At 38.2% G+C, this 19,469-nt stretch overlaps 1 protein-coding gene across 3 annotated transcripts in view; it reads left to right on the plus strand.

The window, feature by feature from the left end:
- The window catches only part of ACSS3 (acyl-CoA synthetase short chain family member 3), a 159,918-nt gene that overhangs the window by 110,089 nt on the left and 30,360 nt on the right, over positions 1-19,469 (plus strand). For all 3 annotated transcript variants that reach the window (XM_045187309.3, XM_045187310.3, XM_024579713.4), the window contains 2 exons: positions 7,755-7,850; positions 11,002-11,065. In XM_045187309.3, coding sequence (XP_045043244.2) covers positions 7,755-7,850; positions 11,002-11,065 — 160 coding nt within the window. The remainder of the gene's footprint in view (positions 1-7,754; positions 7,851-11,001; positions 11,066-19,469) is intronic.

Consider the following 19,469-nt stretch of genomic DNA (forward strand, 5'->3'; position numbering starts at 1 on the left):
AGTTCTCTGCATGGGCTACAAGCTTCTGAATCCATACTGCTTAAAGGTAGCATCTCTAGAACCACAGTGGGGGAGAAGAGCAGATTTCCAGATGCAGCAGGAGCTCTTGTTTACAGAGCAGGACTTGTGACCCTGCCACCATCTTCTTCTCCTTAACCCTCACTCACAGCTACTCTTCTTTCTCTGTTAATTCTAATTTGTAAACCAAAACCTGGGGCTCTTTTTCTCCATACCCAGTCACCAAGACCTTTTGATTCTGAGTATGACTCAAATGTAGTCTCATCTTCTACTACCGCTCACCTGTATAAGAACCTTAACACCTAACTGATTTCCTGCACTGGGCTGTGAACCTGAGTTTAGCACTCCACCTTCCAACTGAAGAGATGTTTCTAAAACGCAATACTGAGCAAACTGCCTCTGCTACGAACCCCTCTTGTCTCCCAGGGTTCCTGGAATTATGTCCAGACTCGTTAACGTTGCACAGAGGGCATTCCAGGACCTGCCTCTGTTCATCTCTTTCGCTTTGTTTCTTATTATCGCTCTTAGTCCACCCACCACCCACAAGGTTAACGCTGCTGAGTAACTGGCAGCCACTCCCTCCATGGTCTAACTTCTCTACCTTCAAACATGCTGCTATCCTGTTTAAACTATCTTTTCACCCTGAGCACTTCCTTCCTCCCCCAAAATGCCTTCCAGTGAGTAGAATACATTTAATGAATATTTACTGAAGGACTGACCTTTGAATATCATTCTTGGAATGAGAAAAAACATTTAACAAATATAGCAGTAGCATACAATATTTTTCCTTTTACTTGAATTCTCTGTTTCACTTGCTCTCTGGTTCATTATGGGATTGCATTTTGTGATTTGCTATTTTTTGAAGAATCCTGATCTCAATAATGGGAACTGGAACCAAAAATCACATAAAAAATACATATTACTTGTCAGCAAATATTTCCTGAGCATAAAATGTCAGGGACTGGACTGTGCTTGGTCCTGCTGATACAAATAATTTTCAGGCACACTAGGAAAATCTGATTTTAGCTATAGGCCGGGAGAATATTTTCATATGCTTACGTGCACAACTCATTTTGACAATTGCATTGATTCTTTTCTGAAATATTTTTGTAAAGATTTTTAATGGTGAGTGCTCCAAGTATCTACTACTGTTTGAAAGGAAATTCAAAAGCCTAGTGGCTTAAAACAGCAACCACCTCTAATGATTTTTTGTATCCGGGCTGAAGGCAGGGATCAGCTGGGGGTTTGTGCTGTAGGTACTGTCGGCTGAGACAACTCAGACACTGAGTGGGGGTTGCGCTGCTCTGGTGGGTCCAGCATGGCTTCAGTCTCCTGCCTGGGAATGGCTGGAAGGCTGGACTCAGGATTGTTGACGGAAATACCTGCACATGGCATGTCTTGGATTCAGGGTAGGGGGCCATTTTATCTGTGGCTCAGTGGTTCCAGGAAGAGTGCTTTAAAAATCTGAGGGCTTGTGCTTTGAAACAAAGTGCCACTCCCATTCTTTTTTATTAGGAAGAACCATCAAAATGTGGCCCAAATTAAAAGAGACCACATAGGTTTCATATGTTGGGAAGAGGAATGATCCATGGACATGGGCAACAGTGTGGGGTTTAACAGAGGTAGCAAGGGGTGGGCTGGGCAGAGGAGGGCAAAGGGAAAAAAATTGGGACAACTTTAATAGGATAATAATAAAAACATCATTAAAAAAACAACAAATTGTAGCCTCTTTAATCCCCACTGTGGACAAATTCCAATGTTGTAGATATAGCCTTTTGGCCTCTTCAACATAACATCACTTTTGCTTACCATGTAGAAGACAAATTTGTGACTTCTGTCAAAATTGTAATGTGTGTCTTGTCCAGATGTTAATTTTTGCTTCACATATATTATTTTTTAATAATTATATTGGGTATTCTGTTTTACAGATTTTCTAAACAACATTTTTTGAGAATTATTTCCAAATCAGATTTTTTTAATGGTGATTGAATGGTTTTGTGTTATTACTTAATATGAAATATTCCCTATTTGGGGGCAACCATTTAAACTTTAATATAGATAATACTGTGATAAATATCCTTGATGCTTAATATTTGTGAACTCTTACAAATATTTCTTAGTATACATCCCTTAAAGTGGAATAACTGAGTTGAAGGGTATATGCATTTTTAACGATTTTTATAATTGCCCATAGCCATTCAGAAATTTTGTGTTGATCTGTATGCACACTAACACTTATGTAACAAAAGTGATCATCTTTGGTTTGTGTGGGCTGTCTCCCGTGTACCGTCTAACTGGGCCTTAGTGGATTCTCTTGTGGATTGGTTTCTGATGCTGAGGAAGCTACAGGAATCGCTACCATTAATCAACTGTTCTAGTGTAGCTTCTGTCTGCCCAAGCATTTCTTCCCCTACATCTCTCTCAAAGCACCAAGTAAAACAAACCTGGTCACGGAACCTAAATGATGTGCCAGTGTTTAAGTAAATCTTATTTGCATTGTTGTGATTCATTAGCTTCTTGGTTTAAAAGCCCTAATTAACTTGCAACATCACTCAGACTAAAAGCTGAAAGTCTTACAAGGACTTTGAAGTAGTTTTTCGTGCTCTGTCTCCTCATTACCTCTCTGAGCTTATTTCCTGTTAATAGTTTCCTCCTTCATTCTGCCTCAGCCACACCACCTGCCCTACTGTTCCTCAGACCCTCCAGGAATAAACCTATCTCAGGAACTTTGCACCTGCGGTTCCTTCCTCTTGGATTCTTTGACTCTAGATATGTGAATGGCACGTCTGCATTGTTCTTCAGGTCTTTGCTCAGAGGTCACCTCCTCAAGGTAGTCTTCGCTGGCCACCGCATCTAAAACTGTAGTTCCTCTCATTACATCTCATACCCTGTTTATGCCTTCTTTACCTTATTAATGCTTCTCACTCTTTAACAGGCCATATATTTTGCTTTAGTTTAGTTTTTATTGCTTGTCTCTCCAAATGGAATGTGAACTCCCTGAGAGAGTAATTTTGGTCATTTTTGTTTATTCCTGTATCCACAGTTCTAATGACAGCACCAACATATAGTAGTTGCTCAATAAGTATTTGCTAACAAGTGGTATGTACCACCATTACTTCTATTTGCAAACATGAGAGAGTAGTCTCACTTCCTGTCACAACTATTATTCTTCCTCTGAGACACAGTCTGGGTGATTTTTGTTCCCTTCTAATTCTCTTTATTCTACATGAGAACCTCATGAGATACACTTGCTTATTCCACGTGTCTCAGGGCAAATGGTTTCAATTTTCTAGGTTAGGTCTCTTTTTCTCTTTTTACATATATATATATATATATGTAAAACATATATGTAAATCTATATATTTATATGGGTGTAATATATATCACACACATTTACAAATATATCTATTTATATATGTAAATATATATACACACATATAAATATATATGCATTTTATACTGCATAATTCATATTTGAAAAATAACACATATTCTCTTTCCTTTGTTAAGGAAAATTCATTTAGGTAACAACTCACTAAGGCAATAAGGTAGAATGAGGCAGCAAAGACACATGCAAAAGAGTGCAGTGTCTGTATTAGCTTCTACTACAGTATGAATAGAAATGTACCAAGGTACTTTATCTGTCACATTCTTCAATTCCCTGCCATCTTCCTGGTTGTCTTTTATCTACAGAACTTGTATCAGTACCTTGCTAAGCATTGTGTGTTTCTAAGGTGAGGTTTCTTTGGAAAGATCTCTCCAAATGTAGTGTGTAATATAGCTATTTCCCAGGCACAATGTCACACCCGGATTTCCTATCTCCCTGGATAAATGCTAAGCTGCTAATTGTAGCTGACAGTGTGAAGCAAACATTTTTAGAACATCTTTAAGATGGGGCATTGGGAGGCCTTCAGAGTTTGGTTAAGGGCTGAAAGGGCTGAAGCATGCCTGGGGGCTTTTTCTTTTTCTTTTTATCTTTTTTTTTTTTTTATTGTTCAAGTACAGTTGTCTCCATTTCCTCACCACCACAGCCATCTTCACCTTCCACCCTCAGTCCTAACCCACTTTGGTTTTGTCCATGTGTCCTTCATACATGTTCCTGAAAACTTTTCCCCCATTATCCTCTCCTACCTCCCCTCTGGTTACTGTGAGTTTGTTCTTAATTTCAATGTCTCTGTTTATATTTTGCTTGCCTGTTTGTTCTGTTGATTATGTTCCACTTATAGGTGAGATCATGTGGTATTTGTCTTTCACTGCCCGGCTTACTTCACTTAGCATAATGCTCTCCAGTTCCATCCATGCTGTCTCAAAGGGTAGGAGCTCCTGCTTTCTTTCTGCTGCATAGTATTCCATTGTGTACATGTTCCACAGTTTTTTGATCCACTCATTTACTGATGGGCACTTAGGTTGCTTCTAGCACTTGGCTATTGTAAATTGCGTTTCTATGAACATTGGGTGCATAGGTTATTTTGGATTGGTCTTTCAAGGTTCTTAGGGTATAATCCCAGCAGTGAAATTGCCGGGTCAAAAGGCAGGTACATTTTTAGTTTTCTGAGGAAATTCCATACTGTTTTCCACACTGGCTGTGCCAGTCTGCATTCCCACCAACAGTGTTCTAGGGTTCCCTTTTCTCCACAACATTACCAGCACTTGCTGTTTGTTGATTTAGTTATGATGGCCATTCTGACTGGTGTGAAGTGATATCTCATTGTGGTTTTAATTTGTATCTCTGTGATGGCTAATGATGCTGAGCATCCTTTCATGTGTCTCTGGGCTATCTGTATGTCCTTGGAGAAGTGTCTGTTCAAGTCCTTTGCCCATTTTTTCATTGGGTTGTTTGTCTTCCTGGAGTGGAGTCATGTGACTTCTTTATATAGTTTGGAGATGGGCACATGGACCAGCCTCAGAGCCAGGATGGCCACACAGTCTGTGTGTGAATGTCTGAGCACACAGGTGCGTGCTTGCATTAGGGCTGGTTCAGTTTTGGAGCCTTAGGACATTCGAAGGTATAAAGACAGGAAACCAAAGTTTCTACGACAACCATTATGGTCATTCTCGGGGGACTTTTTCCCTAAGTATGGCTTTTTATTATGCTTAGAGTCTTAGGAATGTCATTTTTTCTGATAGTAACCTTTGCATGTGACTCACAACAGTTTTTTTCCTAATCCCTTAAATGAATATCAAAGTTAGACCAATGAGATAGTCAAATTATTAATGTTCAGAGTATAAACTAATATTATATACTTTAACTGACTGGATAATCCTTTTCACTGCCCTTACAATTCCATCAAAATAATTACATAAAGATGTGCTTTTCATACTTCCTTCATAATCATAAACTATGACAAAACAGCTGAAGGCTGACAGATTATAAATATGTAAGCACTGTACAAATATGCTTAAGAATTTCAGGAAGTATGTGTGAGGTCAGCTCACTGAGGCAGTCAGTACTGACAGTGCCTCCCTGACCCTTTCTTGTCTTTATTTGAGACTAGGTTTTGTTCCCACTTCTTCGTCCCATGCCCCCTTTCTCCCAATCTTACAGGAAGAGCAGAGCAGTGCTGACATCTTTCATAAGAATACACGGGAAGACGAGTTGAAGCAGGGTGCAGTTAGAGTTTTGTTTTGTGGTTCTTTGTTTTCCGTTTAGGCCAGAGGTACTAGAGGCATTGGAAGTTATATTTGTGGGGTCCAGAGTCTCAGTTGGTGAGTTGCTGACAAGTCTTATGTCATTAGGGAGTGTAGTGAGTTTGAGCCCTGCCAGCGCGGCTCAGTGGTCAGAGTGCCATCCTGTAACTGACCTCTGGGTTGGGGTTTAATTCCCGGTTGGGGCACATTCCTGGGTTGTGGGTTCAATCCCCAGTTTGTGTGCCTATGGCAGGTGGCCAGTTGATGTTTATCTCTCATATTGATGATTTTTTTCTCTCTCTCTCTTCCTTACTCTCTCTCTAAAATCAATAAGCTTTTTTTTTTTATTTTAAAGAAATGTAGTGAATGTGAACTTCAGATGATTGGAGTACCCTTAATGATAAACTAAACTTGATAAGATTTATTTTTAATATACCAGCTATACTTTAGCAGCTGCTCCCCACCAGGGTGGGAGGGGGATAGAAGTATCTTGAAGGGGAGAGCTCCTCTGCTAAGGTGACCTAGTAGCTTCTGTTCCTTTGTCACCTTGCTCTGTCTGTGGACCTCACTCTACAGGGTTGCTTCCTATCTCACCACTGCTCTTGTCTGCCCCATCGGTTTTGAAGGATAATGAAATGGGCACTCAGGCAGTTTTAAAAAGCAAAGGGAAGAGTGCTGTTCACCCTTCTACACATGCGCATCTCCTCCCGTGCTTCGACTGTGCTGGACTGAGAATGGCCAGGGTGTGGCGCGGCTGATGAAGTGCCATTTCATAAAATTCGTTCCCGTTTTTTGTCTTGCTATGCAAATACTTGAGAATTCGTTGTTAAACATCAAAAACGCCTGCTCTGGGTACTCGGTGCTTCTCCTCGGCAGTGATTGTACGGCCTAGCACCTTAAGCGCTGGGCTGTGACTTAGGGACTATGTTTTAATGTTCAGGAGTCCATCCTCTGTTATTGATGCCAGCTGAGCCACCATCCATAAAATGTGAATAATAAATTGAATGACGCTGGAAAATAAAGAACAGTAATAAATTCTTCCCATCATTCTAAAGTGATATAACTGTGTGATAAATTATGGTAGAGACCGTAGTGGAAGGAATACATTTTGAATCCTTAGGAAGATAGATGTTTTTGTGAGTTTGGATTACTTTGGATCTGATGGTTGGGGCAAGGAATCCCTTGGGTGTACGTGTGTGTGTAATACTAAGCCAACAGTTCTGAAACTTTTCACTATCAACACTCCTTTACCCTGCCCTCCACAAAATACGAATCTCGTATTTAAAAGTTTCTGTTAGTTTACACTTGTATTTACTAATAATAACAAATGCATTCTTCCATAAAATAATCACTTTTAGAACTATGGTTATTATGTAATAACTGCTATTTTTTCTGACTGTTAAAACTGGAGATAGAGAAAAACAAAATTAACATTTTTTGTTAATCAGTACAGGCTAATTGTGGGTAAGTCTCTGGTCTAGCTGAAATAATCAGCATAGAATAAATATATTTTTCCTATGTTTTGGGACTTCTAGAAGTCTAGGAAACACAGATTGATAGCAACTTGATAAAGCACTGATAAATTCAGCTTCAGATGCCGGGGTCTCTAGGCAAGTATAGTTCTTAAAAATATTAGAATATGGTGTTTTTAAAATTCTGGGGTTACTTATTCCAGAGACTAAGCTATAAATACTTCACACAAAGCCATTATTTACCATGATAAAATAACTTTAGGTGAGTTACGCGAGAGTGTTCTAGAGATCCGTTTGTTTTGAACCTGTATTCGTAAACCCCTTCCAGTCACACGGTTCTCCCTTCTTCACACCGGCCACGCACAACTGAGGACTCCAGAGAAGACTCTCTTTTCCTTAAAAGAAGCACGACTCTACATATACAGTATTCTAAATGGGGGCCCTTCAGTTTTAAAATGTTGATGTGGCATAAGTTGCTGGGTTTTTAATTTTTTAAATAATGCGTTTGCACTATTTATCTATTCCTCATGCATTTTAATTCTGTGACAAACCTGGTGGAGAGGGGCAGTGGACTCCCTGAAGAAATCCTGATCTCAGGTTGAAACATTAAATGATAAATAACGTTTCTTTTTCCAGAGACTGGATCCCCGATCACAGCATCGTGTATTGGATTAGGTAATTCTAAAACACCCCCTCCAGGACAAGCAGGAAAATGTGTTCCAGGATACAATGGTGAGAAATGACCCTGAATTTTTCAAATATGTGAGACTGATAAATTTGGTATTTTTGTGTATGTGTATAGTGCAAGTCACATCACATGAAACATGCTAGGTGCTTACTATTAGATCAAATGAACACCTGTATTAATAAGAAATGCCTTAATTATTATTAGCCAATTTGATCAAAAGTAAGATTGTAGACTTCCAAGGATATGTTCTGGGTTATGACATCATAACCAAGAAAATAACATCATTTATAAGGCATATTAAGAGTATGGATGTGATAGATACAGAGAACAGACTGATGGTTGCCAGAGCGGGGGAGGGTTGGGGAACTGGGTGGAAAAGGTGAAGGGATGGAGAAGTACACTTTGGTAGTTACAGACTAGTCACAGGATGTAAAGTACAGCTTAGGGAATACAGTCAGTAATGTTGTAATGACTATGTGTGGTGCCAGAAGTATCAGGGGAACACTTTGTAAAGTATAGGATTATCTAACCACTATACTGTATGCCTGAAACCAATAAAAGTAATATTGAATGTAAACGGCAATTGAAAAAATAAAATTTAAATAAAAATATGGATGTGAAATTAATATGTAAGAAACCTGCTAGGTACCAAGTAATTTGGGTATATTATTTCACTTCATGCTGAAGTATTTTTAATTCTGAGATATTGTTATTATTTTAGAGATAAACTAACTGGTGCCCAGACAGACTAAATAACTTCCCTAAGGTAACTCAGGACCTGGTTAGGTCCTGAAGCTGATACAAATCACATATTTTACTTATTTTGTTTGTTTGCTTCTTTTTGCTACAAAAGCGGCAGGTTCTTTCCCTTTTTTTCATTATGCTGCCTTTTAATTTAAGAATGATGATAAGGCTTTTGAAGCTTTTGGGTAAAGATAAACATAAAGAGTGAGGATTCTAAAAACAAAAATCACTTCATCCATGTTGGCAATATATGATAATGAGATAAAATATCCTTCAGTATTTGTTGTTAAATTGTTGATAGTGATTATAGAAGTTCAATAATTACCCTTGGACCGCATGCATTTCCTAGTTGCATTTAATTATGGAAGTCATCTACCTTTTCAAGCCTTCAATTTCCTTATCCCACATGCTTCCTAGGGTTGCTGTATAGTGATGTAGCACAGCAAAGCATTAACACAAGGGACACCCAGTAGGATGGCTGAACTAAGCCGATGAACTAAGTCTAAGCCGGTGATGTTACCCGTACTCCAGAGAGGCCAGATGGTCTGACTCAAATTAGACTCACTCTTTAATTTTATGGACAAGGAAAATGAGACACAGAAGTTATATTATTTGTATAAGGTCACACAATTTAACAATAGATTTATGAGGTAAACCTAGCTTTGTGGGACAGAAAAATATTTCTACATATAGTTCCCATTTGCATGTAAATTATAAAATTTACAGCTTTGTCTTCTGCTTCTCTAAATTGGAACGTGGTGTCTTCCTCCTTGCACAATGACTAGTTAAGGAAATGTGGTTCATTTGGTTTAACCCAGCAGATATATTTATAAAGACACTTAAGGTTTTTTTTTAAAGGGCAGAAATAGATATTCTCTGAAGTCAGTGACATCTCCAGGCCTGGAAAGGTGAATCCAGTTTTAGTGAAATCCTCCCTTTTGAACAGTTCTGCCATCCCTACTCCTTTTATCAGAAAAACTGCCTTTGTGGTGAGCCGTTTTTAGGGGCCGACGGTTGTGGGAGATGTCGGCCACGTCTTCCTTTCGGTAGTTCAGTGCCACTTTTATGTCCGGTTGTCAGAAAGCATCAAGCTTTGATGTCCCCTGGAACTTCAATACAGAAGTTTCTCATTGTCTGGAAGCCATTGGCTTACAGACGGCACAGGTTAAACATTAGAACTAAAGTATTTATCACCAAGGAAATAGTGACTTCATGATCATGATCTTTGTGTGCCCTGTGGCTTCTCAGAGATTCAAACACATAATGCAACTGTCAATACTAGAATGAAAAAGCAGGAGTATTCTTTTTTTTTTAATTTTTATTGTTATTCAATTACAGTTGTATGCCTTTTCTCCCCATCCCTAGGAGTATTCTTTTGACAAAAGAAAGAAAACCATTTTTTGTGTTTGAAAAACATGCAATATGATATAACACAACTTCACATCTATGGAATACCTTAGACAAATGTGTCACTTTATTTTTTTTTCAAGTAATTCCTATACCAACACTATGAGAAAGGAATTTCGCTCACGTTTTAGATAGGGAATCAAGGGGTAATAGAATGTGCTCAGAGGCACGTAATAAATCAGCACCTGTACTGAGATTGGGGGAAACAAAGATGAATTAGGCATGGCCTCCACCTTTAATGAACTTACAATCTAGTGAGAGACAGAGTTACCTTGCTAATGATCATCAGAATAGAATTTTAAAACGAAGTGCTCTAGGCACACAAAGAAGGGAGTGATTCTTTTTCTCTGGTGATAATGTCCTTCTTTTCTCATAGCTTCTTCCAGCACAATAAACTGGATGGGTGAGCAACACAAACAATCTGTTAAAGCTTAAAACATGATGATATATCCTCATTTCCATTTTCCACTAAGGGTTACTGAATATCGATATAAGGCTTTGATCTCATAATATCTTTTGGGATGTTAACAGTGTAACACAGAAAGCATTGGGATAATATTTGGGAAGGTTAAATTGACCTGTGAGGCTTGTAAGTGGAAATGAAGCCTTAAATCAGAAAAACAGTGTTTCCAGGCTATTAAATACTTTATTTTTATTGCTTAAAATATTTTTAGTGTATTTTAAAACCCTACTTGTTTCCTTTTAGTTTTTGAAAAGCAACATATTTTTAATGTTTTGATGGAATGGAAGGATATGTTTAAATAGATAGGAATATAGACTATGAAATTACCAGCATGTTCAAAATATGGTATCTTATTTAAGGGAGATTCTAAGGAAAATTTATGTTCTTGTTAGAAATCAAAAGCATATACTCTTTACATTTTTTGTGAGACATTTTAGCTTACTTATATATGTTCAAGTCTCACAGAACTTAAAAGATGCCTTTTTCAAGTTAGAGTGGAAATAGTATGGAAATATTTATGCTTTAAGGTCATGCAATTCTATTCAAAGTCCTTATTAATTTATTTCTATTTTGTTTTGAAGTTATGATTTTGGATGACAACATGCAGAAACTGAAGGCTCGGTGTTTAGGAAATATTGTGGTAAAGTAAGTGAAATCTGCAGTACGACTATTTACAAGAGTAGGAATTAATATTTAGTTTTAAGAAAAGGAAATATTTTCCACAAATGATATTACTCATGAGGAGGTTGCAGAATGACCTCGTATATAGTTTGAGAACACACAGTGCCAACCCTTGTAACCTATACGTGTAAGTGTCATGCAGTGGAATACATTTAGGTACAATTTTAAAAAGGTAAAGATTGCATCTCTTTAATGATGTTTTTCTGATTATACAAGTAAAGCATGGATGATAAAAGTAACTTAAATATCAGAAACACAAAGAAGTAAATAAAGTTGTGTCCTCCTATCCTGGAACAATACACCATTAATGTTGTAATATCTATGATTTTTCCCTTTTTTCACAAGCATTTTAGGTTGTTGAAACAATTTGGCTTATTCTTATGTATTGCTGTTTTCCTTAACCCTGTTTCATAAGAATTTTTAACTTTTACTCTGCTTCTTAAAAATGTTTATCCCCGTTATAAGCCTCTTAGTCTTTTTTTGAATATTTATGATTATAAATGATTCTGTATTTAACATCTTTGTGTTGTATTCTCTCCTTTTCTGATAATTATTATAGTATGGAATAAATTTCTAAAAGTGTAATTACTGAGCCAAATAGTAGCGTAATATAAAATCCCTAACTCATCAAGTATAATTCGTTGCTAACATTTTTGTCAATGTTCATTTGATAGGCAAAGTGGTAAAATGTGAAAATATTTAAATGTACTTTGATTAAACCAATACTTTGACATTGTTATGCTGATGGAAGCTGATACAGAAGCTGACTAAGTTGGGAGACACACAGTATTGGCGCAGGTCACTTCAGTGCCCCTGGTTTTGGAATTTTCACTGCATGGTTAAAGTAGTAGAATTTACTGACATGCTTTATGCAGAATGACCTGCTCTAAATACAAAACATTGCATGTCAAGTCTTATAATAGGTTTGTTTTCCCATTTATTTTAAATAGTTTTTATTACCTGGCATTCTCACATTGGTAGAAGATTATCTCAGATTAATAAAACATTTCAAATTCTGTGAAAATTAAATGAAAAATAGTAATTTTTTAAAAAACATGTTTCTTCAGGTAGAGATACTTTAACTTAACAAAAAGCTGATAGAGGAGATACTTTCTGATGCAGTTCTTTTCAGATTCTTACGTTAGCAGGAAATATGTAACCATGATACCACTTTTTAAAAGTTTAAATTTTAAGACATCTTTTGAGAAAATGGAAAAGTTAAATTTTAAATATACCATGTGTTGTCATATTTTTCTGAATCAGAATCCATATTAACACAGAGCTAATTGAAACTTGCCCTGTAAGGGGAAACATGTTGGGACTGGATGGAGGGTTTCCTAAAGAATTAATCTGAGCAAGATTGTGAGTACACGTTTGCCTGCTGAGGGAAGCACGGGGCTTTTATGTAACCTAACTATAGGTGAGTCATCGATTTCACACAGCAACGGGGGCAGGGTCTCAGTGGCGACATTTGATACCAGCACAGTTTTAAACCCCTCATGCGCTCTGCCCTCTAATTATTGGTGGCTTCGTCTCCCATCTGTTTAAAAATAATAAAATATGATAATAGCCCACATAAACTATAATTTTTCTTGTAGCCATTAATGTTACTACAACTAATTGAAAGTAACACTACTATTGCCGAAAGCATTCTATGGTTTAGATTGTCACCAATTCAGAATGATTTTCCTCCCTCTCTATTCCTAATATGGATTTATTGTTCAGCTCTGGGATTTTGAGATTTCATTATAAATTGTTTGAACATTCAGTATACTATGACATGCAGTGGACTTTGGTTCCTCCTTAAGTTAATAGTGAAATGAGGTATTCGAAAATTTCATCATATATATATAGTATATATAATATATAATTACGTTTAAAAGGTAAGGTAGAAATATCAAGGAAAAAGTTGTTACTGAGGCGTGTCTTATTTTACTGGGACAGAACTGGAAACCCTATTTCAGGAACTCACTTTCATCTGTGAAAGCAAGGATTTCCTTCTGAAACCCACACATCCAGTGTCCATTCCACTCTAACTCATTGGCCTGATAATTATCTCTGTATCCCGAAGGCTGCTTGCAATATTCATAAGATGTTTTCATATTTAATGTCTATCAAGAAGACTTGTTTGTGTCAGTTTATTAGTTGTTTGCTGTGCCTTGAAGGGGTGTATCATTCATCCAGAATGGAAAATGATCAATGAATTTTTTTAAAAGCACATAATAAATAAACGCTTAATTGAAGTTAAGTGAAAGGAAAAGCGTATCTTCTTGACTTAGTAAAAATTACTGTGATTTAAAAAAACAGTCTGTAATTTGAGAGATAATCATTATTTCTGTGTGGGCCACATTTTAAGGGAGATTTATAATCTGGAAACAGGGTCCTTTCCAGAGACCAGCTACATGGCCTCAGAACACTCAGTGGCCTATAAATGGCATTTGGTTAGGGATTATGTACAGTGTCTGAGGTTCACAAAATATTTGAGATTCTAAGCTTTAAGAAATGTATTGATCCCCAAATTTGAGAAATGTATAATCAAAATGAATACATATTTAATTAAATATGTATAAAATTTTACATTATATCAACTTCATGGTCAATTTAACATTCATGATTTTTTCATTTTATTTGCAAACAATTTTTAGGTCATACCTTCTCACTTCCCATGATTCCTGGATATGTACAATGATTGCTGGGAAATAATAACCAATGGCAAACTACATGTGTGTGGCTTCTTGTCAAATGATTTCAAAACCAAAATTGGAACCTTTTGTTTTTTCAGAAAATGTTATAGCGTATATGATATATTGCTATATTTTCTTTTCTTGTCCTGGATAAGGGGTGTGGCCACTAGTAATGAGGATGACTTGGTGCATGAGGGGTTTAATGCTGAGCTGGCATTGAAGTTACCTCCAGGCGGGCTCTGTATAGTAATTAAGTGGAATAGTCTTTGAAAGAACAATATTCCCTAATGCCATTTATGTTCACTAATTGTATTTATGGTTATTATAAAGAACAGAGGGAAAAGTCGGCATGGAACATTTGAAAAATAAGGAGTTCAAAGTATATTAAAATAAGTCAGTAAAAAATCATAACTCATTTTAGTCCCAAATTTGTTTGACTTTTGTAAATACAGCTATAGCTTCTTGTCTTACTATAAAATCTGTTGTAAATAGTATAAATAACATTGAAAACTATCTCTGACAGTTTCCTTAAAATCCAAAGTTATAGTCATATTTCCATGCTTTATAAGCTACTAAATGAAATAATTTGTTTTACTATATTAAGATGACTGATTCCAAATCAGAAAAACGATATGTACTAATTTTTAAGAAAAAACCCCTTGATCCACTTTGGTTTTTCAAACTCCTTTGCTAAGGCCTCTAGAAACCCCGGCTTGGCTCTCCTGGGGATTCCTTCCCTGGAAGGTAGGCATTTTAGTGGTTCCTAAACCATTGCAGACGTCGGGGTGTAATGAACATGAATCCTGCAGTTTTCACAGATTAGTCGCATTCACAAGATTAACCTTTCTAGTAGAAAACTACACATCTGCATGGATATTAGGAAATGCTTTGATTTTAGAACTTACTCCAGGCAGTTAATTTAGTGGGGAAGTTTGATATCTGAGCTATGAATACAAAATGTTCATGAATTTTAAAAGGTGCTCTTGCAGTTTCATCCAGAACTCTAAATTTCAAAAATAAAACCAAGAGTCAATTATTTCCAGTCAACACAGAGTGGGGCCTGAGAGAAGATTTTAACTGCAGTTGCTACAGTGCTCACTGTTACTAAAGCCACAGGTCTCTGACCAGATCCAGTCTTGCTATTGGAAGTGCGGCTTCTCTGTTTCATGTAGTTTCGGGGGCCTGTGTTCTGCAGGCAGTGATGGGGTGCCAGGGAGCTGTATTACATTGCCTGAGCGCATTTCTCTCTGGTGTCTGCCGATTTCTCAGCCTCCAGGTACTGAACTCTTGGCTTGTAACGGTGTTTATTTACATCTTTACAGCTTGGACGGGTGACTTAGTCACCGTGCTGCTGTCCTGGGAGAGGGTCATGACAGCTTTCTTTTCATCAGCCTGTCTTTTGAGTGAAACCAAGCAAGTGATATAATTGTAATGCCATTCTCTTCTAAGTCGCATACACAGATTTTAGAATGATCTTTAAAAACCTTACAACACTGAGGTGGGCAGCGGGACAGATACTATCCTCATTTTAGACATGGGAATCTAAGCATCATTAGTAGTTTTACAGCTAAAACTCACATTTATTACCTTCTTGTTTGTCTGCTCAGAGAGAAAGAATTATGGCCTAGTTAGCTTCTGCCAGGGAGATAAAAAGTAGCTTCATAGGAAAACCGCAAGTAAAGCCTGGAGACCCCATAGGAAATACTGGGAGTGCCAAGCTGGGATCTAACTGTGGTTCCCCAGGGAACAGGAGTTAAGTCTTCAGTTTATTTCTGTTGCCATAGGGGTTCCTGATGGAGCCGTGAATATATAGATCATCCTTTATCTGGCATTGCCAGCATCTGAGGCTCATATTTAAGATTGGTCAGGGATGTGTTACCCTTTACAGTGAGGGATGTTCTCCTTCCTTAGTTATTTAAGGGTTTCTCTGCATTCTGATGCCTCCCCCTTGCCTCACACACATGCGCACACACCACTGCAGCCTCAGGCTTCCTCTTTCCCCTTATGAGTGGTCTTTGGAAGGAACACACTCTAAGAGGAACTCCTGATTCACTACTGGACGGCTTGTAGCAAAACCCCCCTTTCACTCTGCTTGGGAGATTGAAAGAGTTGGGCTGGTAACATTTGATCTTAGATTTGAAGGATGAGTATAGACATTAAGCAGCATATTTCTTAGCATTTTCATAAATTTCCCTTCCTTCTGCCAGTCCAATGTATTTTGTTATTGTAACTACAGAAAAAAAAGTCCTTTTTCTATCACTTCAGAAAAAGAGTCCCACCGCACCCATGATTCGAGAAGGAAGACCTGCATATAATATAAAATCAGGATTAGGGTGGCAATAAGGAAATTGTTACTCTGTAACACTCCCCAAAAAGTTCTGCTCTCTGCTCTATAGCTCATATACACACCTAACTTCTGTCTGGAGCTTATTGCTTCTCTCCTCACATTTTTCCTTTATTTCATTTATATATATTCACAAATACTTTCCATTCTGGAAGTCTCTTTTTTCTGCCTTTTTTTAGGGCTACTCTATGGCATCTTCCAAAATTCTTTCTTTAGAGTCCCTTTTCAATACTCAAATAACAACATCTGGATTTTTAAAAATACTAAAATTTTTAGTGAAGAACATGTAGTATTCCTTTATTTTATCCTACTAATTATCAAATGCAATTTCACATCTTGCTTTCCAGCCTGTTCCTCAGTTATACTTGGGGATCATGAAGTAGTTTTCTAGGGGCATCTTAAAAATGACTTGGGACCCACACTTGGTGCCATTTCCAGCAGGTCCATACCTTGGATAGTGATAAAAATCTTTTCTTCCAAGAGCTCTTGGCAGTACGGGGTTTAACCTCCTGCTGTGAAACTGGCCCAGGCACTTTTTAAATGTCTACATTTTGTCATTATTTCACTAACTTGATGAATTGAGACAATGCATGACAGCTTTTCTTCCTATCTATATGCAGAAGAATGTGTATTTCTTTGTAGTGCACATTATGCCGGGATCTTCTTGGGTCTGAAGCCAGAGTTTTTATCTTTGTATCATCAATGTCAACACAGTGACTGAGGAATATCGAGCACCTGACAATACTGACTGAATGAAGAAAATAAATGCATGGGTTAATGCACGCACGCACGCATGCATGACTGACTGACTGAATGAATGCATGAATGCATGACTGAATGATTGAATGAATGCACACATGAATGCATGCATGCATGAATGAATGAATGAATGAATGAAACAACTGAATCATTCCTGCTGTTTTCTTCCCTAACTTTAATATTTTCATTCGCTGTCCACTGGTTTCTTCTACTGAAATCTTTGTTGTCCTAAACCAGCCTACCTGTCTTCATTAAACCACTTATTTATATCTCTCCTTTCAGTCACCCCTGAACTTTTAAAAAGCATTGTCTAAGCTGACTACTTCCACTTACTTCCTGTTTACTGCTCAATCACTACAGTGATTGCCTGCTTCTCTCTTTTGAAATGGAAATCCTGAGGATACTCAAAATATCTTAATTACTGAGTTGCATGACCTGTGTTGAATCCACTTTCGAACAACAATTGCGCTTCATTTGACCTTGTTGAACACTTGCTCTGGTAGCTCCTAAGATACTGTTTCTCTTAGTTCTCATAGATCTTGTGATTTTTATTTTAGTTTTGTTTAGTGGTCTTTTTTTGGTCCTTCTGTCATCAGTAGAAAATGAGTTCTTGCAGTATCAAGAAGAAACTAGTTTCCTGAGACCTGCACGGGAGTTTGGGGCTCTGTGGTGTGGTTTACTGATGATGCAAAATTAAGGGGGTTCCCCTCCTGACTTCCCACTCTCCCATCTCCATCCATCTCACCATGGAAAAGGTCCAATCTTGTTCTCAGTAAGGCCAAAGCAAAAGCCACTGCCCAGAGTTTCTGCTCCACATTAAAGTACAGTCTAGTCCAGCATCCAGCTAGCTTAGCAGTGTTTCCAGATGCAGTCCATTGCTGTGCTGTAGTCCTCAGGCTCCATTCTGGAGCCTGTGTTTGGAGGCTGCTAGGACCACATGGCTATGGAGAGAGAATGTGCAAGTGCATGGTGCTGGTAAAGGGCAGCAGCCAGGGAGAGAGACAGAGAGACTAGCTCTTTTGGAGCCATCTGCTGCAGGCCCTGGTAGCTGCTAGACACATGGTCACATGCTCCTGGGCAAGAAAGCACATGAATGAATGGGATGAATTCGTTACCCAGTGGGCAGGAGAGACAGAGAGAGTTCTTCTTTGTTCCCCAGTGATTATATTAGTTTGAGTAGTTCGGGCTTGGGACAGACCAAGTGCCTTTTCTAAAGAACCAATCAGCCCTGACTGGTGTGGCTCAGTGGGTTGGGTGTTGTCCTGCAAACTGAAAGGTCACTGGTTCAATCCAGTCAGGGCAGATGCCTGGGTTGCAGGCCAGGTCCCGAGTTGGGGGCACACAAGAGGCAACTGTTCAATGTTTCTCTTGCACATTGATGTTTTTCTCTCTCTCTTTCACTCTCCCTTCCCCTCTCTCTAAAAATAAATAAATAAATATCCTTTAAAAAAAGAACCAATCAACTTCCCAAACTTTTGTGGGCTTTAGGTGGGTCCACAACCCCTGGTTAGACTGACAGGCCTCAATGTGTGAAGCTGTGGCTTTCTGGTGAAGCAAATAGGCTTAATCTCCCCACTTCATTAAATTCAAAGTCTAAGTCCCTTTGCTCCCCCTTTCTAGCTAAATACTGATGGTAACACTTCTTTAACATTAATCTGACCTTTAATTTCTCCTTCTTTTTAAAAAGATTTTATTTATTTATTTTTAGAGGGGAAGGGAGGGAGAAGGAGAGGGAGAGAAACATCAATGTGCAAGAGAGACATTGATCTGATCTGTTGCCCCTTGCATGCCCCTTGCACGCTCCCAGCATGCAAGGCTGGCCCGCAACCCAGGCATGTGCCCTGATTGGAATCGAACCAGTGACCCTTTGTTTCATAGGCTGACGCTCAATCCACTGAGCCCCACCAGCCAGGAAGGATTTCTCCTCCTTGTTCTGCACCCTTTTTCTGGATCATACCCTTGGTGCATTATTCTTAACATTCATGGTCTATAGGCATATATAACCTTATGCAGACCTTTCTCAACCAGAATGAGGGGTGGCATAAAAATCCATACTCTTCCTGTTCTTCAGAAAATTTATGCAGATATTTAAAGTTTTATGCAATAGCTGAGAAAGCCTATGTCCTTAAAGCTTATATTTTCTGAGGATGGATACCTATACTTTTAATACTCACACTTTTATTATTTATAGGAATATAATTAACAATTATATCTGTTACCAGTTTTTAATGCTGTAGCACAGAAGTTCCAAACTCAAACTGGGAGCTGCTTAAGTATTCACGATACTCCAGCAAAACCACTCGGAGGACTGGCAGATGTGGACATGCCGCTCATCACTCACATTACAGGGGAGTGCACCGGCGGCGTGGGTCAGTGTGAGACAGGCTGCGCCTCCTCTAGTCAGGCTTGTTATAAGGGCTCCCAGACAAAGGAGGCACGTGACTTCTGTACGACTCTGAACTACATTACCTCAGTGTGTTAAAGGTCAAGAAGCTGCTACCAAAAGGAGACAAGGAGAGAGTTACACTCCATTCCCAAAATGATACATATTCCTTATGGTCAGTGAACATCTGACCAGCCC

Source organism: Desmodus rotundus, chromosome 3 (genome assembly GCF_022682495.2).
Source record: "Desmodus rotundus isolate HL8 chromosome 3, HLdesRot8A.1, whole genome shotgun sequence".
NCBI classification, from domain to species: Eukaryota; Metazoa; Chordata; class Mammalia; order Chiroptera; family Phyllostomidae; genus Desmodus; species Desmodus rotundus.